At 36.2% G+C, this 23299-nt stretch overlaps 1 protein-coding gene across 5 annotated transcripts in view; it reads right to left on the bottom strand.

Moving 5' to 3' along the window:
- Positions 1-23299, bottom strand: part of ORC5 (origin recognition complex subunit 5) — a 75747-nt gene that overhangs the window by 36959 nt on the left and 15489 nt on the right. For all 5 annotated transcript variants that reach the window (XM_051634624.1, XM_051634634.1, XM_051634663.1 and 2 more), the window contains 6 exons: positions 21660-21708; positions 21040-21130; positions 18946-18998; positions 16751-16863; positions 14021-14068; positions 10816-10926 (listed from right to left, as the gene is read on the bottom strand). In XM_051634624.1, coding sequence (XP_051490584.1) covers positions 10816-10926; positions 14021-14068; positions 16751-16863; positions 18946-18998; positions 21040-21130; positions 21660-21708 — 465 coding nt within the window. The remainder of the gene's footprint in view (positions 1-10815; positions 10927-14020; positions 14069-16750; positions 16864-18945; positions 18999-21039; positions 21131-21659; positions 21709-23299) is intronic.

Here is a 23299-nt window from a genome sequence, read left to right as displayed (position 1 = left end):
ATGCAAAGAACCACACATGCTCCACCAAAAAAAACCCACAAAAACCCCCACCACCTTGGGCACTAGAGCATGCCCTGAAGTGCCACATCTACATGTTTCTTGAACACCTCCAAGGAGGTGACTCAAGCGGTTGCTCCAGTGCCTGACCACTCTTTCAGTATAGAAATTCTTCCTAATATCCAATCCAATTCACTGTAAACTAACACAGATTTTTTAAAATATTAATAAGCAGGGTGGTTTTAGATGCTCATGTCTACATCACGGTGCATGGACTGATGTTCTCTGCATGCCTACTTCTCTCCATTAACTAATAAAGCACAGTAAGTGACTACCTCAAATATACTGCACAGATACATATATAGCTTAAAAAGATCTCATCCAAAACAATCATGATTTCTCCTGTTGTCTGCCCTCCTTCACCTCATGTGAGAAATTAAATCCTAAGATGGTAAGGGTACAGACCTAATGGACCTTCAGATACTCAGCAACATTTTCAAGTGCCCTCAAATAATAATAGTAAACTGCATGACATCCCCTGTTGACAAGCCAAATCACAGGGATTTTATTTCTAAAAATATACTTTTCTGAATGAAGTTTTTTCAAGGCTGAGCAAAGGTAGGATTTGTTTTATCTTCTTATTCTCTCACTCTTCAAATTTTAAATAAGCAATATTTGCAATGTTTACTAAGAATACAAATTTTTCATAAGTGAGGTTTACTTGTCACTGCTGTCAGTTTTCCACACTACCCACCCCCACACACGTATTTTCCAGTTTTCATTTTAATAGAGAGAGAAGAGAGATTATGTCAATTCTTAACTATTCCTCCTCTGTCAAGAGGCATTCTTTTGTCAACCAGCTTCATATTTTGAAATTCCCTTTCAAATTAACTGTAATGCAGCTGCTTCTTTTGTCCAAGATACTGTGGCAAGCCCTACTATCCCCTATGAAATGAACACAGAAAGCAACTAGAAAGTCAGTAGCTAGAATTGACTGCAGCTGGCAGAGCAGAAACAGTACAAGTATTCACTGAAGCGATCCAGCATATTCTTTTAATGTACCATTTTGCTACCTAGTGCTCTACACCGTTCACATATACAGCCTCAGCACTTTCCATCCTCCTCAAAACTGGAAGGGTCCCTGGTGCAGATACAATGCTACAAATTTATTTCACATGCGATACAAGAAAATCATCTGTATCAATGTGACAGGCGGGGTGTAAGCATCCGAAGAGAACATAATCTAAATAGAGAGATGTAAGAGTCCACTAGGCATGGAGAGTAGGACAGGGACTGTATCAGAACTAGTCCAAGGAGCACATCAATAAAAAGAATATAATGTGGCCAACTTTTCAACCAGTGACTCTGAACCATCTTTTGTGCCAGATATGAAGTTGTGATTATATTAATTACTGCATGTGCAGGGAATTAAAAGACACATTTAATAAGTGACTGCATGAAAAAATGAGATCTTAACAGGATTTCTGTGTCATTACAACTCTGCTGAAGTAAACACCAATGAACAAGTAAAGGATTTAGGCTAAGAGACAACTGCACTAAAAAGTAAAGCAAGTAAAACTGGCTTTCAGTAGTCTAAAACCTGTAACTAGACATTAGTTCTTGTCATCATGGAAGCAAAGAAACAGAGACACTCAATGTAACTACTGGGCCACAAGGGCTAGCTCTAGTTTTGAAACTGTATTTCACTGAACCTGGTTCTATACAAATGCTCAATAAAAATATGGTTTGTTCCCCCAAACAGCTTGTGATCCAAATTGTTAGAGCAACCAGCCAAGTTACCTTTCAGAAAGAGACAAATAGAATTTATGAAGAGGGGTAATGATGTCATCTGGGGGCCCAAAAGGTTCGTTCTAGTCTTATATCTTTCTAGTCATATCATCTTAAATCAAGAGAACTAAATGAATACTCACCCTAAATCTCTGATTTAACTGATCTTCATATTGTGCCCTAATATTTCTATGAATAGCTGGTTATTCTGGAACAGATTATGTGCATACACTAAACAGTTAAAGCAAAGTGATTAAAAAACTTATCATATACAGGCTGGTTTTAGATATATGTTATCAAGACAGGCTGTGCAGTACTTCTTAATTAATCTTTGCTGTCATAACAGATGAACCAGATGTACTATTATGTTCTTTGTTCTTCCCTAAAGAGGGGATGAGCCGATTATTTATCTCCAAACAATAGGAGTTTATGTATCACAGTGAAGACTTTTTTTTTTTTTTTTAATCTGGGAGGCAATCATTAACAAGCTTCAGCTGCAACTGCTTGATGCAAACACTATGAATTTGTTCCTGGGGTATTAAATTATGTTCCTTCCATTAAGTACATGAAACCTATTTCTAAATAAGCATGTAAAAAAAGGGATGGAAAGGAGAGAGTTTGGAAGGAAGGAAACTCTGCTTTGTCTTTCATGTATTCATATTTACTTCTTTTATACACTAACACATTTTCATAGATAAGTTAAAATTTGAAGCTTCAAATACTGTTTACAAATGATGTGCCAAGAGAACAGAAGTTAAAGAAACTGTTGGTTGATCAAACACATTCCCTATATTATATAGCATACAATCTAATGCAAGTGAAAGGCACAAAGGAATATTCAAGTTCACAGGGCCAGAAGGGTTGTTTGTGGAAGCTATTAACAGATTCACAGAGTACACAAAACTCTTCATCACAACTGTAGTAAACTTGCATACCTACCTCAAAAAATAATATTTTTATTTCATTATAAGTACAAATTTATTGTTAAACAATTTCAGGAAGCCTTAGCATATAGCTACTTACTCGTTTATACGAGTCTACAAATTCTTAGGGAGATGCTACTGAAATAAAAAACTAAGATTAGATAGCAAGAAACTTTTGAAAAGAGTCAATTTTTCTAGACAAAAGACAGAACAAACTTAGGGATTCCCTTTATCTTACTGATAAACTCAATCTCATCTGAAGACCTTGCTCCCTCCTTCTCAATAGCCTCTCCCTTGTCAGAACCAAAATTTCTTCCATAAAACTAACTTTCAATCATTCACAACAATTTGTCTTCTTAAATATGTGTTTTTAAGACATAAATGAAGCACCAAGCTGGGCATTATTACCAGAAGCTCCTTACAGAAATAAGTTTTCTATCTTAAATTACTAGAAAGAATTAAAATAGAATTTAAGAAAGTCACCCCAAGGATTGTGTAACAGTATACCTCAAAAAAAGAAAACAAAATCAAACTAAGTTAAACAATGTAACACAGCTCAAACAATTTTTCTAAAAGATCTTTTCCGTATCAACTAAAACTAGAAGGAATCAAGCTTATTAGTTCCTTCACAATTTTAATTAGAAAGTACTACATAAACTAGGAATACTTTTATTTTTATTGAAAGTCATGCTGAGACTTAAAATAAATACACATATATATACAGTCGGCTATTTGCTTAAAAGTAAGTAATGTTTTCTCCTTTCCTTTTGCTTAATAGCAAGCTCTCTCAAGCTGCCACAGTCAGAGCTAAAGTGCTATCCTACGTGACCGTGCTGTGCATCACATTCCCATTCCCATTTCAGCTCATTCACTTCTGCCAAATTAGTCCAGTGACTAACAACAGAAAATGAGAAAATACGTTATTTATTACCTCTTATCAGCACCCTCCCAAACCAACTGAAAATCAACACAGCACTGATCAACACATTACTGTGCTTTCTAATCAGCAGACAGATCTAACAAAAAAAAAGTGTCTAATGCATAATACAGCTATAAAAGAATACAGGCATTAGGATCAAACACATCAGTAATAATATAAACTTATCCAAAAAGTGCAGCTACAAATTTGCCAAGTGCTAAGAAAGCTTTTTAACAATTTAAAAATAATTTAAGTATGGTTAACCATTAAGTCAGAGGATCAAAAGGTTGTATTACCAACCCATTTGGACAATAAACCTGCAGGGAATATAAAGAAATGAGATATGAATATTCTATGTCACATTGTATAAAACCAACAAATATTCTGTGCTGGCAAGATGTGTCTATGTATCTTCACTCATACTGAAAGAGGAGGGCAAGTTTATTTGGACCAGTAATGAGAATGAAATAATCACAGAGTCTACAGTTTATATTCAACCATTTCTGTCATTGGGAAGGTATGAAGCAAAGGGCTCTTGACAGACTAGAAAGGTATACCATAAAAATTAATAGTTCTCATGAAGAAAAAGGAAAATAAAGAAAGAAAAGAGACATTTTCACGACCTTTTTTAGGTCCACTTTTCCATCTAGTTCCATTTTGTTTTCTGAAAATAAATGCTCCTCCCTGCAAGAAGTTACAGCAGGGCCACTCTGCAGATGACAACTCCCACGGCCAGACTGGATTAAGTTGTGCCTTTTTTATGCACGTGCCTCTGAAGCAAGAGGGGGACAGTGAAATGCAGTCAGTCATTTGCAGTCAAATCAACAGGGCAGAAGCAGAGGCTGATGACATTCTCTTTTGTAATTTAAGTCTAGAACTTAAGAAGTTATAAAAGCAGGGCAATACACAAGAGTACGCTTGTTTACATCCCAGAAACAAAATTCCAAAAAAACTACACACACCACCAACTCCAACAGACACTACCTTCTACAAACAAGCAAAAATTAATAATGCTCATTCTGCCAAGAGTTGCCAAGCGTAGAAGGAAAAACTTAGTATTTTCAAACATGAACACAATCTGAGGTTGTAAAAGCAATGACAGTGTTTTTAATTAAAAAAAAAACCCTGATAATTTGACTGTATTCCTCTTTATCAAAGTTGCTACATCAAGAGAATCTAAGACAATGCACTAACAGAGTTGGCACTACAACTGCAATGTGGGTATCTGGTGTTCAGAGAGGTTATGCCATGTAATAAAAGCAAATCCTTCATCAAATAAGTAGATAAAAGAACCAGACATCTTTCCAATCTTGCAATCATAATTTTACCACAGTTGGCAATTTACAAAAAAAAAAAAAAAAAAAGGCAGTTTAAATTGCAATTTCTGATCTGAAAAAGTAAGATGTAAATTAGGCTTCTAACAACAGGAGCAAAACAAAGCTTGCAGGTAAATTGCCACATACTGAATAAAACTAGCTATTTCTTAATCTATCCATGTAAGGCAGACTAGAAAGCAAGACAAAATCAACCCAAATCACTCAGATTTTTATACTCCAGGAAAGGGCACTTCTTTTTTTCATTAATTAAAGGAAATTACATTCCTCTGGCTCCCTCCAGCTCCCTCCATCATGTTTTTGTGCATTTTTCATAGATCCGTATCACACTGACACTTAATGTACCACTCTAAATCTTATATTTCCAGACTTATTCTAACTACAGATAAAAAACCTCTTGCTCTGTGGCCAGCAATTTGCAGTGTTGTTCATTGTTCTGCCAGATTGAAAAAAAATTAAGTTTGTTAATCTTAATTCCAAGTCTTTACATACTTATCACTACATTAGCTTTAGGAATTTTTGTTACTTTTAGGGAAAATCACAGGTTTTCTTAGATTCAGTATGAAATGGACAAGAAATGTCTAATGAATGAAATGTAGACTATGATGTGTAAGATACCTGATGTGTCACCAAATACCCACAGAGATAAACAGCCTTTGTAGAAATCTGATTAAAGACATCTAAAGAGCTCATCCTCTAAAATGATTGCAGAAATCAGTAGAGCTTTAACCTCCGTTATCTCTTGATTTAAAAAACCAAACATTCAAACAAATTCAGTGACATGTTACAGTAACACACAATGTATCAAGAAACAGTATCATGGCAAATTAGAACTACTAAAGGAAACCGTGAACATTCTGGAAACGAGGAGCACTGAAAACTTCATAGAATCATAGAATCATTACGGTTGGAAGGGACCTTAAAGATCATCAAGTCCCAACCCCCGTGCCATGAGCAGAAAACCCTACCACTAGATCTGGTTGTACAAAACCTCATCCAACCTGACCTTAAAAGCCTCCAGGGATGGGGCATCAACAACCTCCCTAGGCAACCCATTCCAGTTCCTCACCACCCTTATAGTGAAGAATTTCTTCCAAATATCTAACCTAAATCTCCCCTCTCTCAGTTCAAAACCATTGCCCCTTGTCCTATGACTATCTTCTCAGATGAAAAGCCCCTCCCCAGCTTTCCTGTAGCCCCTTCAAATACTGGAAGGCTGCTACAAGGTCTGCCTGAAGTCTTCTCTTCTCTAGACTGAACAGCCCCATAGAGTTATGAACCTTCAGGTTCTTTAGATGGTCACAAACCTGCTCTACACCTACAGAGGGGGGTAATTCACTTTCCCAGTCCCTGCTTTCACCTTCTGTGGCCTTTGTGTTGAGGCTGGACCACTTGCCAGAGAAGACTGAATCAAAGAAGTCATTGAGGACCTCAGCCTCCTCAATATCCTGTGTTGTTATCTCGCCCGTTTCCTTCAGGAGAGGGCCTACACTCTCCTTGGTTGTCCTTTTCTCCCCAACATACCTAAAGCTTTCCTTATTGTTCTTAGCATCCCTGGCAGGATTTAATTCTATCAGGGATTTGGCTATCCTAACCCAATCCCTAGCTGCTCAGAAAACCTCTCTGTAATCCTCCCAGGGTACCTGCCCTTGCTTCCACCCCCTGTTTGCTTCCTTCTTCAGTTTGAGCTTTTCTAGGAGCTGCTTGCTCATCCACACCGGCCACTTGGAGTTTCTACTTGACTTCCTCTTAGTTGGGATGCAACGTTCTTGGGCCTGGAGAGGGTGATCCTTAAATATCAGCCAGCTTTCATGGGCCCCTCTACCCTCCAGGATGTTATCCCAAGACACTCTCTTGAGCAGATCCCTGAAGAGGCTGCAATCTGCCCCCTGAAGTCAAGGGCAGTAAGTTTACTGTGAGCCCTCCTTGCTACCCTAAGGATCTTGAACTCCACCATTTCACAGTCACTACAACCTAGGCTGCCCTTGAGCTTAACATCCCTCAGCAGCCCTTCCTTGCTGGTGAGGACAAGATCCAGCACAGCATTTTCTCAAGTGAATACAGACATATTCACTTTTCATAATGACATCAACAGTCTATTTTTTTTTTTAAATCTTACTTTAATTTCTTCTTAAAAAATCCTCACTAGATGTGTGAAAATTTTATTTAAACATAGCATAAAGATTTAACTTTTAAGGGAGTAGCTGAAACAATCTTCATTTGCAAAAATGGAAATGTGCATGTTTCCTTTTTTCCCCTGATTCTACTCCCCTGTAATACTTAGTGAGAAAAAAAACACAAAACAAATGAGCTTAATTCTTTCCCATGTAGCCCAGTTACAGCAAGAAGTCACATCAGGGAAAACTTCACCTCATAGCAATTGCAAAGATCATGCTCCTGAAAAGCATATATTAACTTTTTGTTTGGAAAAAGTATGAGACTACTTTAATCACTGATTAACATTAAAAGGCCAAAGTTGGATTAAGATTCAAATTCTAAATACAAAATTAACATTAGCAAAAATTAAACATTTTCAACAAACCCTAGCATTAAACAAAAAAAATGTGCTGCTTATTAGCATAAAGTGTTTCATTTCTGAAAAACTAATAACCAGCATTTTCATGTGAATAGAGATTATGCACAGAAACAAGAAGCAATAAGAAATATCACCAAATCAGCAACATGACAGATCTTAAAGCAGCTGCTAGTCCTTCTTGAATCTTGACTAAGATTGTTGATCAACTTTAAAGCCAAGGCATGCTATTTCCGACAGTACATGGGGAGAATTAATGAGTATTTGGTTCATGTACAGCCTTTCAGTTCACAAATTAAAGAGCACATAAAATTAATGTTGAATCAGTTAAGAAGCCAAATATTTGATTTAAAACATTTTTCACTTCTGCACAACTCAAGAATGATTTCAATGCTGTACACACAAACAAGAAAATAAAAGCTTGGAGTATCTAACAGCAAAATGTATCAATAGTGCTAAAGATAACCCAGCTTCTAAATATTTATTTGAAAAATATATTTACAGAATAACTAATGGCAAAAAATCAGTGAAAAATCAGTTTAACTACTCAAGAAAAAAAACAATGCAAATAAATATTATGCTTAAACTACCCCCAAAATCTGCTGCATTTTATGTTACATTACATATTTCAAGAATTTTAAATTAACATTTAATGCAAGAAATGTTTTAATAATTGAAAGTATTTGTAACTAATTGATGGAATCTTATTTTGGTATAAACAGATTTCACTTCAATTTCTTTGCCCAAACCAGGTTAAGCTCTAACACAATCTTCTTGTATTTTTATAGCTTAATTTGCATATATTCAGAAAAAATAATTACAGCTATTCTTTGATAACACTGCCATCTAGTGTACACCCTAAATTAGGGTAAATTTTGAATTTCTTTATTCTGCAGTTCAGTCTATGGTGGAATTATAACAAACTATGTCTTCAATACTACTTAACTGTGTGCTGGAATAATGACATTTGTTCTCCCATCTGCAATGCATGTGAAATATGCAGACGTGTTTGAAAATACACTATAAAATTCTGCTATATCATAAATACATATCTAAAGTATACCAGGAGGTTTCTGATTGCCAAAAATAAGACAACACGCAGCTAACATCCTACACAAAAATTGTACTGTGTAGTGCTCCCAGTCTTGTCATCAACATTCCTGTCCAAATAACTTCAAAAAATTACATTGAAATTTGCTCCTCGAGACTGGCAAAGTTCAAGCAAAACTCCAAATTTCATGGTTGCATTTGGACAGCCAATTGTTTTGCTTCTTGCCTGTTCTCTCATCTTATGCCTTAAAATTGCACTCTTTCCATACTAAAAATGAGATTTTGTTGGAAGATCACAACGGCAGTGTCTTGAAACGCTTGGGAGACTCGAAAAAGTACCTACACGGTACATGATCAGTAGATTCAGAGCAAAAGTAAAACCAACCTGAACGTGACTTGGATTGTATCCTATTTTCTTCTGAGTTTCTGTAACAGACTCATAAGACTCCATTTCTGACTGAACGAAACCTAGATCAATCATTGTTGATAAATCCACGTCATTAAACAAGACAACTATCTTTTGCCTCAGTACTCCGAGTTTCAGCTTCAACACGCTGTGTCTTAAATCAAAAGTTGCACTACTCAGAACAAAAAAAAAAAACCAGCATCCTGTAACAAAAGGGTTTGTGACCAATAACTCGCTGACAAACTTTATCAACAGACTTCACAGTACAGTGAATTAAAGAATCAACACAACATTCACTAAAAAAAAGCAATTATGTCAGGCTACACCTGACATTAGCCAGAAAAAGTCAGTAGATACAGCAGGCCAAATTTGTGCATGTTTATGAACACTATGGTTCCTGTGTTCTTTGTACTTCAAAGTTGCTCTAAGTAGCCACAAGGCTGCAGCCATCATCCAAAGCCTGATCAGAAACTGCCTGTTTCAAAATTCTTTGGTGTCCCTACATATGCCCCTAGAAAACTTACAGCTTTGAAATACTCCCAGTGTTAGGGTTCCTTCGGAAAGCACAGGGAATTCCTGAGGCGCCATGAAATGAAAAAAGGCAAGAAACAAGTACAGGATGTATAAATGTGTCTAAACTTGATTTTTTTCAGTTACTTCATTAACACCTCTGAAAGCTAATCCATTGACCTCTCAATCAGGGCAGGCTGCAAGCCAAAGTGTCATTCATCTAATTACAAAAAAGTTATTTTTTTGAGCCTGTTGTCTAACCATTTCTCATGCTTCAGATCACACAATAACCTTGAACTAAAGGAGCTTGAGAAAAAACATGTAAAGCTGTAAGATGCCTACTGCATCTGTAAAGCACCTGGGTCCCCACCACTATTAGCAAAGATACTCACACACAACTGATTAAAGTAGTACAATTCTCTAGCTTCATTATTGCTCGATTTTACAATATGTGTATTTATGGTTGGTTATTGTAGAAAGTTGGGAGATTAATTTTGCCAGATGTTTGTGTGAACACTGAACAACAATAATTACAGTAGAAGCAAAATGGTAAAGGTATCTTGAGCATGTGTTTCCTAGCACTTTACAGGAACACAGACATCAGATTTAAATAATCCTTGGTTAAATTTGAGACCTAACATGGAAAGGTAGAAAATAAATTTCTATAAGTTAAACACAACTGGGAAGCAGGAAAGAGAAAGATCTAAGAACCAAGTTATCACTAGAAAACTATTTTTACTTATACAGCATAAGTATTTACACTTGATAAACCCAGAGCTCTAGAGAAAACCCTACATTTACTTAATTCCACTCAACTCTATAGTTATGCTGCCATCTAGTGAAACAGGGGACTGATTCTTCTCTGCAAGACCCTTAAAAGTTGGTCCAAACAAAAAAACATTACCCTTATGACATGTTTCACAGCAAACAGCTTTCACCTGCAGATACCTTATTCTTCCCTCTGCTTCTTCTTCACCACTACACTTTCATAACATGTGTTACAAGGTGACTAATTGTGGTCATAGGACTGTGAAGATTTTCTCACTTCACTTGAAATGCAAACACAGGCCAAGAGATTTCCATGAGAAGCCAAGGAACTAATCAACACACATCATGGTCCTGAGTTAGGGAAAATTTCACTATTAAAAAGGTTTCAGATCATTACACATATACAGTCTTGAATTCATAGCTAATAATACAGATAAACATTACTCTTGAGCCTCCAACTTACATCACTGTTGTGGTGTTTCTCTCATTACATTTAATTAGTATTGTGACTTAAAAAAATAAATGTAAAACCTTTTCAAACTATCCAGTCAGTAAAAAGAAAACAAAGGAAGTAAATACAGACTCACCTGGGAAAATATATTTGCAGTTGGAGCAACTCTGTTGTCCACAATGCTATATAATATTGCTAACAATCTGTCCAGGGGAAATGGCTTTGGCCCGAGGAGGTGATTGCTGGTCTGCAAGAGAAACAAAACTTTTTACTCCATCAGATTTCCTGGAGTACCACAGGATGTTATTCTCACATATTTTTAGTCTCTGGGGAGGCACTATAATTCACAGTAGTCTTTCAAACAGCCTACTTAGGTATTACAGAAAACACTGAATACATGCTTATTGATCAAGAGATATAGAGCTCCATTTAACATAGCAAGAGTTCAAACTGCACAATAAATAGGAACATTTTTCAACTATAACAGAGGATCTGATGCCAAATTTCCTGTCACTATAGATTCACTTGCCCTACTAAATTTTCTTGCCCCATCTAGGGATTGAAAAGGAAAGCCTACATTTTACAGCATTCTCAAGATGCACATAGTTTTCTTCATCGTTTGTCAACAGTAAGACAAGTCAGGCTTTGTAAAGGCATACAAAATTCTAGCTAATGAAAAAATATATTTTTCTATTGCATACAGTCAGTCTACAACCCACATTCACCTACAAAGAAAAATCACCACAAAACAGAACAAGTATTCACTAATCTAGAAAACTAAACAACTTAAGTTTTTTTTCTGGTTTGCTTACTGAAGACAAATATTTTACTAGCATTTGTATTTTGAAAAAGCATAAAAAGAGAAAACTCTGCTAAAATATCAATGTATCCATTTTATTTAAATCATTTTAGCCAAAGCTTTTTCTCTTCCTCTCACAGAGGTGCAAAGTCATAAAAAGAGTTTCTCATCTTAAAGACCATACTGAACTACTCCAATAAACAGCCTTATGGTCTAGAACATGAGTAGAGTAACTTCGCAATGGGCACCAACTGTAAAACAGGAAATTAAACATAGGCAGTTCAGATTTTTTTACCTCTGGGGCAGTTAAACACTTCAACTTACTGCCCAGGTAGGTTGTGGAGTCTTCATTGTTAAAGATACTCAAAACTCCACTGGGAATGGTCCCAAGCAACCTGCCCTGGTGAGCCAGTTTGAGCAAGGGAGCTGGACTAGACCAGAGGTTCTTGTCCACTTCAGCTCTTCTGTGAATGTCACTTTCTAAAACCATTAAAAAAAAATTATATATAAAAAAAAATCTATCAACTATTTCTGCAGGAATAAAACATATTAACTGCTTGCTTTTTTTCCAATAAAATTGCTGAGGTTTTTATATTTTTGTCTGATTTTCTCTTTTGCTTCCTTTATACTGCAATGAAAATGTTACGATTTTGACACCAAAACCAAAGAAAACATTTTTCACCAGGAAACTAGAAATGAGGACACCACAACTTACTGTAAAAAAACACCTTTACTACTTTATTTCTACTATCTTACAGTACACTCAGACATAGGGTAATTCTAGCTGGAAGGGATCTTAAGAGGTATCTAATCAAATCCCTCCCGCTCAGAGCGGGGTCAGCTAGCAGGTCAGGCCAGTTGCTCAGTCCAGTCTTGAAAATCTCCAAAGACAAAGACTGCACCACCTGTCTGGGAAACCAGTGTCACTGCCTGGCTGTCCTCATAAATCAAAAGGTTTTCCTTATATCCAGTACAAACATCTTGTTTCAGCTTAAACTCATTGCTTCTCACTGTCTCACCATCCACCGTTACATCATATAGTCCTGATGGCCTCCCTGCAGATACAGGGCAGGGTGCTTTTAGGCCTCCCTTCTCCAGCTTCAATAACTGCAGTTCCCCCAGCCTTTCTTTGCAGGGCCAGATGCTCCAGCCTCTGACCATCATGATACCTCTCTGCTGAACTTGTTCTGGTTTACTGCTGTGTGTCTTGTAGTGGAGGGGGACAAAACTGGACAAAGTATTCAAGATGCAGCCCAAAAAGTGCTGAGTGTGAGGGCCCAGAATGCATCTGCCTCCCCTGAGTTTAGATGGCTGAAATCAAGAGTTCAGCTGCTGAGCCAAGGTCAGCTCCTTTGATCAGAACACAGCATATTCATTAAACTTTGCATTTACAGAGCTATTCTGTCCCTTATCCTTCCCTGCACCATACACATCATCTTCTCACCTCAGCGGACACTGATGGACTTTTTAGGCATTTCAGGTTACTATATATAACAACATTGAGCTAAATTTAATTCACAGAATTACAAGGTCTTGATTTCTCAGTGTTAAATATTTTGAAAGCAACTAAGTTTACAAAAGGAGAAGTACAGTTCATAGGGCGGAACTGGGTAGTATTACAACTCAGGCAGCACTGTTAGGACTAGAGAGGTTTATTCATGACCCAGACTGTCAAAAGTTCTGACAAAGGAAATTCTTGTTTCCTTTTAAGTTTGTATTTCATTCTCTCTACTTTGACAACCAGTTTCCTTTCTTGTCGTGTACATTGATTTATTCTTATTAGCAGCACAGGCAAGATTAAAAAGGAATTTCAAAAGAAAGCTTGTTTCAAAATGCTTCTGGGAAAGAACACCTCTCAAATATACCACCAGCACCTCTGTGGCATTAGTCATCAATAAAACACAACCACTCATTTCTTCAGCAAAAGAAAAAGGTATTTCCAATTCATGTTTTAGCTTTTCAAATCCAGGAGGTGTCCCCAAAGCTGCTTCTTGACTAACAAAAAAAGCAGTGTGAAAACTAATGGAAACATGTAGCCAAAACTTTAGCATGGCACACTCAGGCAGAATGCAGGTCTGGTGTAAGGTGTGAACTGCCCTCTGCTTCTAATCATGCCAGTTCTGTGAAGCATATTCTTTATTATCAAAGTCAACACACATACAGTAATTAAAATACATGCACTCCAAGCAGCTAGCAAGCACAGTGAGCATGTAGTAATCCCTGAAGTTGTGTTTAGTATACAACTATTTCACAAGCTTCTTGCTCTTAGTATTATCAGGTCTTTGCTTAGAATACTGTTTTGAACTTTCAATCACTTGAGAGAAATGCTTTCTTCTGGAAAGGTGAGAAGAGTTAATTCTAATCGAGTGTAACTTATAGAAGAAGCTCTTCATTATTCCTTCTTTGTCAGAAAGAAATCCCTGAATGAAGAGGAATGGTTTAGAAATTCCTCCAAACAGAACCATGAAAAATACAAAACCAGCAGTACAGTAGAAAGAAAATACCTGTTGCCAAGCTCAGCTCAGAAAGATAAAATACATACCTTTTCATGTTTCTTCATAAAGTTGGTCTTTCTAATTTTCCCATGATGCTGTAAACAACACACAAGAGCAAATATTATAGGTAAATTATTTTATGCTCCTTCTGTATCAAAGACAGAATGAAAACAGTCAATAAAGAACTGGATGCCTCTGGGTCTGCTTCTTTACTAAACTTCCAATATTTGTCTGTGATGTTACTAAAAATCCCTCTTACCAAAAGTCCCAAAACTACACTTGTGTTAGTTCTTGCTTCATTGCATCCCAAGTCATGCAAAGCCAAAAAACAACCCACTAATATTTTTTGTGAAATGTAAGTTTTTTTGCTGATCTAATCAGGGACTGATAAGAAGAGGCAGTAAAAATTTGGTTTTAATGACTTCATAGTGCCATCCTCCTCCTACCCTCAAACCTCTTATCAAAAAAAGAGAGATTTCCTTCTCTTTCCAGAGAAGTTTAAATAATGGCCACTTCATTTTTAGAATGTACTATGCACAAAATCCATCTGAATGTTCACCTTTTATCTGCTTCATTTTAAAATTCGGATGGTACACAAGTTGGCAGAATGACAACCAGGAATTATTTCAACACATTACAAAGATAGTTCAAGGCGGAGAAGCAAAATGACAAAAAGAAAGGGGGATGGGGGAAACATCACTTAAAGGCACAACTCTAAAGCAGCCTTGAGAAAGGATGAACTGTCCAAAAAAAAAAAAATCTTCTGTTCTTGGATCTCAACTGAAAATGTGATGACAAGGACAGAAACACAGTAAACAAGATGCTTCAAATGTAAAAAAAAAAATTGTAAATATACAGAGAGATATGAACAATTATATGCTTCACAGATGTAAAATTAGTGAAGAGGTACAAGCATCACATTCTTTAAAAGCAGTTAAGTGCTATTACTCAAAATATCACCTGATGAGTTTTTCCACAGTCTTGAGAGAAGTACACCTTATTAATAGGTACACCTTCTAAGTCTGCTCTGTGAATCAGGGAGAACTATTTGAAATGAGCCAATTCTATTTAGAATTCTATTTGGAATAACAGAATTCTATTCTAAACATTAAGCATTATAATGTTTAAATTCTTGTACTTGGTATTTGTGGACCTCAATCCTCAGCCATGTCAAGCCAATCTCAGTAAGTGTGGCTTTTCTTGACTGACTTCTGAAGAGCTTCATATTAGACAGGGCTTTAAGGTTCTTTTATGTGACTAAAAAAAACCCCGTTCATTTAATTAATACCTATCACATGTACTTAGAGACAGAAAAGTAATCTTTTTGTCATGCCTTTGAAAAGACGATCATGGTGAGACCAGAGCCCTTTTGGAGGGGAAAGTGATCCAGGCTGAGGTTATATAGCATGCTAGTGATGTAACACATTAAAATGTATTAATGCATTTTAAAGGTTATGCTGGGATCTCCATACAGTGTGTTTAAGTTGTATCAAAAAGTGTTTCAAAGCAAGTGAGCAGGTGCCCTATTTCTGTGCAAGCCCAAAGAAATACATTAAATTCAGAGCTGAACACTTCAGCAAATAAATCTATTTAAAAGAAATTGTATTGGCCAAGTGAAAAGGACAAGGGTTTCATAAAAAAAATGGGCTTCATAAAAAAAACTTGTCAATCTGCACATAGGACAAGTAATCCTCCACTCTTCTCAGGAACAGACTAGACAGAAGGGTGAAACACCTACAGCTTTCAAGGGAAGATCATACCAGAAACACAAACCCCGTATCTAAACCAGCAAGGTACTAGTATATCATCACTGGCAACTGCAATAAATTCTCAAAATACGAATCCATTAATTTTTTTTTCAAGAAGGAAGAAAACAAGCATATTCTTACAAATTCGTTCTCATTTTCTTCAATTGTTCACACCTATCTATCGTGGATACTATAATTTATAGACACATGCATATATTAATACATACAGTACAATGCAGAAACCTTCAAGTTGGTAAAATGCATAGAAAGCATAAATGCACATTCACCTTCCTGCTGTCTGTCTTCCTGCCTACATTCTATCAAATTAAGGCCTCAAAAAACAATGCTGTGAGGCAGACCTGAGAAGCATGAAGATTCTGGGTAAGAAAGAGACAGACTATGAACCCTGGCACCACAGCATTTGTTTGCAGCATGACCAAAACAAAGCCCAAAGAAAAAAAAGAAAAGAAAAATGCATGGCAAGAACTTACAGAAAACAGAGAGAGAGTATTATACATTCATTATAAAACACACATTACTATAATTTCAACACAACATGTGCCAGCCAGTGGAACAACATAATCTGAAAAAGCAACTGTTTGCATGTTTCTGTTTCAGAAGCTTAAAATTGTATAAGTAAGTTAACAATGCACTATGTCATTTTACTGCCTGGAACACTAATGCAGTTGTTATTTGTATTATACACCAAAAATTTAAGTGTGACTTATATCTAAGAACACTGCAGATACTCCACTAAAATCTTTACAAAACAGAGCTTATCAACTTAGAAAAGCAAAGCATTATGTTTGTGCTGTAACAGTGTTTTGACATGAAGAGGAAGTTGGGTTTATTAGAAAGACTAAGTAACCGTTGCCAATCATAATATGTGACCTTCAGAAAAACTTCTGATAAAATCAAATGAACCACACACAGAAACAAGAGCTCAAAATGAATGGTTGAAGCACTTCAAATTCAGAAATTCAGTAGGCAGGAATCCAGTAAGCAGCACTAAGAAAAAAATCTCATTACCTTAAGAAAGAACCTCTTATCTGTCCTAACAGGATTGTAGGAGGCAAGGTAAGCAGCTATTAGAAGAAATTTGGAGTAATAAGGAAGTTCCACATGTGTATGTGCAGAAAGTCCTATATAAAAAAAACAAACAGTTTATGAGTCACCAAAATCCATTATGAATATCCCACAAACTTCAAATTAGACCGATTTGCATTCTCCAGCTCCACTTCTCTAACTAAATGAGGATGGCTACTTTCTCTCTCTTTCTTTGTTAAACAAAGTTAAACAAAACTAACATTCTGAACTATTTATGGATTCATCTCAGAAACTGTATCTGAAGCACTGAACATCGATAAATCACTACAGTGTGATCTCCCTAAAAAGGAAAAAAATTCTAGGCTACTTCCACTGAGGGCAGTTTCTCTGGCAAACAGGGCCAATGAAGAGACGTATTTAAATACAATGGCAAAGCTTTTCTCCAAGACCCAACCTTCAGGCTGCTCCAGACTGTGCTAGACAGCTCAGCCAGGAATGGAACTGGCACTATAAAGAAGTAGTGTTGCACATCTGAGAAACAGTTCAGCATCTCGTAATTTTTAGCCACTGTTTTATTTCCTACAGAAAATACTTTCAAAATGGTAAACTTGTTAAGAGTTGACCTAGCTTGCTACAGGTATACTACATTAAGATTAAAGTCTCACACATTAAAACACTCAAGAACTACAGTCTAGTGAATATTCTCTTTCCCTCTTTCTACATTTACTTAATTTTTTTCCCTTTACATTCACTCACTCCTGTCACTGTACTTGATTCTTTTACTCAGCTTATGCATATGAATAAGATGATCAAACCACCTTCATGAGTTGTCTAACTATGGAGACCACTAAAGGATCTCCCTTGTGCCTTCCTTATTTACAGTTCTCACTTCAGCTGTTTCTTGTTCTGTGATGTACCTGTGCGCTTATGCTTTAATCCACAAACACCAACAAATAAAGAACAAATAATTCAACATGTTTAAAAGTTAAGATTCAGAGCCACCAGTATGGTGAGAAGCATCCTAGATGACAGCTAGTAATTTCCTTTCACATACACACAGAAGGGAAGCAGTTTTAGTTTCATGTATAATCAAGATTTAGTACGCATTGCATATTAATTATAAAATGCAACACCAAATAAACTTTTACATCTAGACAATTTAGTTTAATACAGAAATATCTGTTTCTACTTCATTATTCCAGACTGCCAATACCGGCATCATGCACTGAACTATTTGCTTATTTATATCCACAGTAACATTTATTATAATTACTTTATATACATGGTGTTATCAGACTTTTTTTACAAACAAGACAATTTTTCCTACTCCATATCTTCCTAAAAATCCTAGAAAATGTGTTTCATATAAAGTCTCCCCTTTTGGGATTGGCAGGTGCAAAAGTACTTCATTATCATCTGCGCATAGGAGGAGGGAGTTTAACAAGAACACTTTGAATTAAACTCCTTCAGTTAACAATGTCGAAAAATTACCGAAATTATTTTAAGACAATCTAAGTGGTTATTTTACCAACTACCTGAAGAAGAAATTATTGGCATGAAAAATAATGTAGAAAGTGTTCCCAAACTGTGAACTGGTCAAAAGACCATGAGTGACTGGTAACACCAGGAAAATGTTTCAATATTCCTTCCTAAATTTTAAATAAAGGCTGTCAGATATATTGAAATTTGACTTTCAAGCCTGTCTAGAGCACAAAACCAACAAAGCTGTGCTCCTCCAAGGAAAGAACAGAAAAAATTCTGCAATTCAGACAATTATCTTTGCCAAGAAACGAGGAAATGTGTAGGAATGTGTAGGAATGTGCCAATCCAGTCTAATACACCAGGTAAAATATTCCCCTTTCCCCACTCAGAGAATTCAGCCACTTGGCACACAGAGGCTTGACCATCAGGGGTCAGCCCATTCCTCATCCATTATTTTATATGAAATAACTGTTTAAAGAAATCTGCTTTTACCCACAAAGGACCTCAGGAAGATTACTCCCAGGATATACACTAGGGGAAAAAACAGTCATTAAAACAACCTCAAAAAACATGATTACCCTTAAGTTTAACTGAATGCTAACAAGTTGCCTTGTAAGTCCTCAGACAACAATTAGTCAAACTGAAAAGTACACGTTTCCCATTACAAGCCCCCACAGAGTTGCTGTATTTGATACCTTTCAGCTGCCCAGGTTCTCCCTCCTCGTGCTGTAAGCGCTCCCACTGCGAGCTAAAAGATAGATAATGCAAATATGTAAAAACAAAGTACTTACTAGTTTTTAGAAAAAACTACCTGCTAGGTATATGTATATTTTAATTTCATTACACTGTTATACATTATACAGTTTGCAAGAAAAAGATTAAAACTACCAAGTAATGGTATCTGAAAAAAAATACAGGAAGTAATGTTATATTGAGGTATAAGAAGTAAGAGCACAAGCTAATTACAAAATACAGAATTCTTTCCACCCAACTATCACCAGGAAGCAAGTATCAATAGCATTCTAAATTTCAAGAACAATGCAGAACTGGACGAAAAAGTAAAAACACTGTTAGTTTTGATTATTTTAATCTGCCCGATAACTGTTTATGCTAGTAAGAACAATACTATGATTACTTCATAATGTAATTCTGAAGTATACATAAGAAACAAAACAATATTAATTCTTCACTGAAAAACTTTGAAGACATCAATATGAAATATTTTGTCAGTGAAAAATGTCCGAAAGTAGTTTAGTGTTTTCCTTAACAACAGCAAAAAATTTAAAACTTTCCTTAATGAACAACACTGCTAAAAATGTCATGACTGTAGATAATTTTGTACAGAGCAAGGAGATAAAAAAACAGGTTTGTTAAAACACCAGTGATTTTTTGTTTGTTTTTTTGATCTTTCTGATTAGGGTTTAACAGCCATAACCCATAAAGCCTTGGAAAACAGTTAACGAGAGCTGATGTAATACTCAAATTATAATGAATGATCAACCAAATTATCAACAAGCAATGTTTTTATACAATGTCTATTTTTCAGGTAGAAAGAAAAGTTTCACTTTCATCTCAGTTCAGGTAGTATAACAACCAATAGCTGAGTCCTATTGCTGTAACTTAGAACTTGAAGAAAAGCTCAAAGGAACTATAGTTCTGTGGCCAGAAAAACAGCCATGGTCATTTTAATTTCTCAAGCATTTACTGGTTCATGGAGGTAAATCCTAGAATTACGATGCAGAAAGCTGAAATTTATAATAAAAAACCCAGTAAAGCACAAATTCATAATCACAGGAAAATGTAAAAGGGGAAATCTAGTTATTTGGTAATGATTCATAAGCTATTTTATTTCTGAATTTTATATTAAACCCTAATTAAGGCAGATAATTACACACAATTAGCAAAGATTTCTACTACACATCCAGGTTCAGTTACCAGGATACTCTATGGCCTCAATGACATTCCAAGGAAAGAAATCATTATGTTTGTATCAAGATAAAGCAATCCAACTCTACTGAATGAACTCTCTTCAGATAGTGTAATATCAGAATCACTCATCTTAAAAGATGGAGAAGACATTAAATCTAAGTTGATTATTACTATTAAAAATGAACACCACCAGCTTTTTTTCTAGCAGTCTGACAACTTAAGAAATAAAAAAAGAAATCTAAAACCATTCCAAGAGAAATTCAGTCCATTAGCAGATTCTCAGCCTTTAATGCTATCAAAAATGGTAATTACACAAGGATAATTCTGCCTTTGGAGAAGAAAATAAGGGGTCAGAAAGCACAGTAAATGTACATACCTAGCTCCACTAAACACAGATAAGGAACACAGATACTCAAAATCTGTAACATCTCCTAAGGATTTTGAGACTTGTGTGCATCCTTGGTGCAGTGAGGATCTACCAAGTCAACTTTACAAGTGTGTTTTAAACAGTGCTTGTATATTCCGGTGATGGATTCCCATGCTTGGCAGTTTCACACGTGACAGAAAACTGATCTGTCTGCACAATCACCAGTGAAAAAGAGAAAACAATCTCCTGCCACTGCTTTATTTATTAAACATTTTATATTCTATGAATGCTGTTCTGTTTAAAAATTTCCTCCTTAGATAGCCTATCTCTAACATTATGTCAAGAAAGAAATGCATGTTAAATAAAAAAGATTCTACTTAGTAAAACACAAACACTAGCCCTGAAACATAATTGAGAGAGTAGATATTTAGACAGGAAGCCTGTGAAAAACAGCAACATCAACAAAATGAACAAGCTCTCGCCCCCAAATTACCTGGATATTTCCCGGAGATAAACAGTCTGCATTGCCTTCTTCAAATGAGGTTCAACATTCTTCCAGAGTTTTCGGGTGTCACGTTCATTTGCTGCACCAAGCCATAGTAAACTGTTGAACATTTGACTCACAGAACACTACAACTCTTATCTCTGACACCTGAACAGTCACAGTCATGACACCCTGACTCTGAAATGCTGTAGCAGGACAATGAACCATCATCATCCATTTGCAAGTACATGCTACCACACAAGGCTGTTTTTCTGTTTATTCTGAAACACTCTGGGACAAGTTTGGCAGAACTTTGGCTCTCATTTTCCCCTCTTAGGCTTGACAGAAATCACTTGTCTTACTAATTTGCAGAATTCCTGGTGGTTGAGTAAGGAGAAAGACTTACAGTGTTTTCTCAGTATTTCCACCTCATTTCCATAAAATACCAGCAACAAATGTCATTCTACTGCTTCTGCTGCAAATGCTGCTTACTGGGTGCAACTGGAATCAGAAATGCTGTCGTGACCAGATAAATCATCATCACACAACGAGGATCCAAGCAAAGTCTCTCACAAAACAGGAGAGCACCTGCACTCTCATACACCTGCTCAAGTTAGACAGAAGCTTACCTTCTCCTCTGACTACTGGTTCACAGTATTTAGAAAAATTGAGCACTGCCTACGGAAAGTAGAAAGTACGACATGTTAAAAAAGTAATACATATTTGATCTAGCTACATAATATAATAAGCAGCATAATTCATTACTTTGCAAAACCAGTTAATTACTTTTCAGTCAATAATTAGGCCACTCGCTTCCTAACACTGTAGTGTAAAACATGACAACAATTCTATAGATAAAATTACACAGAGAAGTTAATCTATCACAGGTTACTTGGTTTTGATGTCAGCAAAATCTGTTTTCTGTAATCAGGTGTTCCGTTTTTTAAAAATAACATATTAATTAAATACTATAAATACAGTAAAAATGTGTTTTTTTCTTTTTCTTCTGTTAGTTTGTTTGCTACTACATCCTTCAATTGGTATATGGTTAAAACTCTCTTTTCCAAATATCTTCAATGTATTTTTTCTGCTCAGGCGTGATTACACTCCAGGAACTTGGACTTATTGTTTTATCTTCAATACAAAAGAAAAACAATGAAAACATTTATGTCAGTCCTCACTTCTCTAGGCCATTGAGTCAAACTAACAGGATATGTTTCTGTAAAACTGTGCAAAAGATCTGGCTTGCATCATCTTGGGTGTATTAAAATCCCCTGCAGAAGGCAAATCCAGTGAAAATTTTATATTCCTAATTTATAAATTCCTTATTTATAAATTATTCCTAATTTATATTCCTAAATAACACAGGAAAATGTTTCAAATTTTAAGTTAAATTTCCAATAAAACTGAAGGATAAAGAATGTTGGGTAGCAAGTTACATTTAATAAACACAAGAAATAACAGAACTTGAAGATGGACATGCTGAGGCCATGCAGTTGAAATTATTCCTTCAAATAGTGAAAGCAACTGTCTGGCATCCCACTGCATAGTCTAGGAAACAAATACAACAGAAGGCTATCTAGGGGTCACAGAAGCTCATGCAAGCAAGAAGAAAGCAGTAACAGCAAAGCCACACAGCCACATGTAGAAGGAACTTGAAGAGGAAAGAAGCAGGTGAGGCCAACCGTTGCTTGCAAGATTAAAACTGTAACTATTACTTCCTCTGACTGACACGGAAACACACAAAAAATGACAAGTCTGTAATGGAGTTATCCCTCAAACACTGCTTCAGTTGCAGCAACTGCTTCTACTACTTATCAGTAGGCATAAAAGGTTTCATCACATTTATCTCTGTATCCCAACAGATCAAAAAAGGTAGCTCAAAAACCCCAACACAAGTCTTGGGCTGAGTGGACCACACAGCCTGGCATCTCAATAGTCCAGCTTTTGTGGCCTCTGACCAGAAAACTACATTGCACTGAAAACTCTTCACAGCCACCAAAACAACTGCAACCTTTATTATGGATTTTTAGGGAAACTCCATTTTAACCTAACACATTCTTAAGATGGCAGATTCAGACTAGATATAAGGAATATAAAGATATTACAATGAGGGTGGTGTGAAACACTGGAACAGGTTGCCCACTGAGGTGGTGGATGTCCCATCCCTGGAAACATTCACGGTCAGGTTGGATGGGGCTCTGAACAACCTGATGTAGTTGAAGAAGGCCCCTGCTGACTGAACTAGATAACCTTTAAAGGTCCCTTC

Source organism: Apus apus, chromosome 1 (genome assembly GCF_020740795.1).
Source record: "Apus apus isolate bApuApu2 chromosome 1, bApuApu2.pri.cur, whole genome shotgun sequence".
Classification (NCBI taxonomy): Eukaryota; Metazoa; Chordata; class Aves; order Apodiformes; family Apodidae; genus Apus; species Apus apus.
The sequence above is the reverse complement of the archived record's forward strand: the minus strand, read 5'-3'. Positions and strand labels throughout refer to the sequence as shown.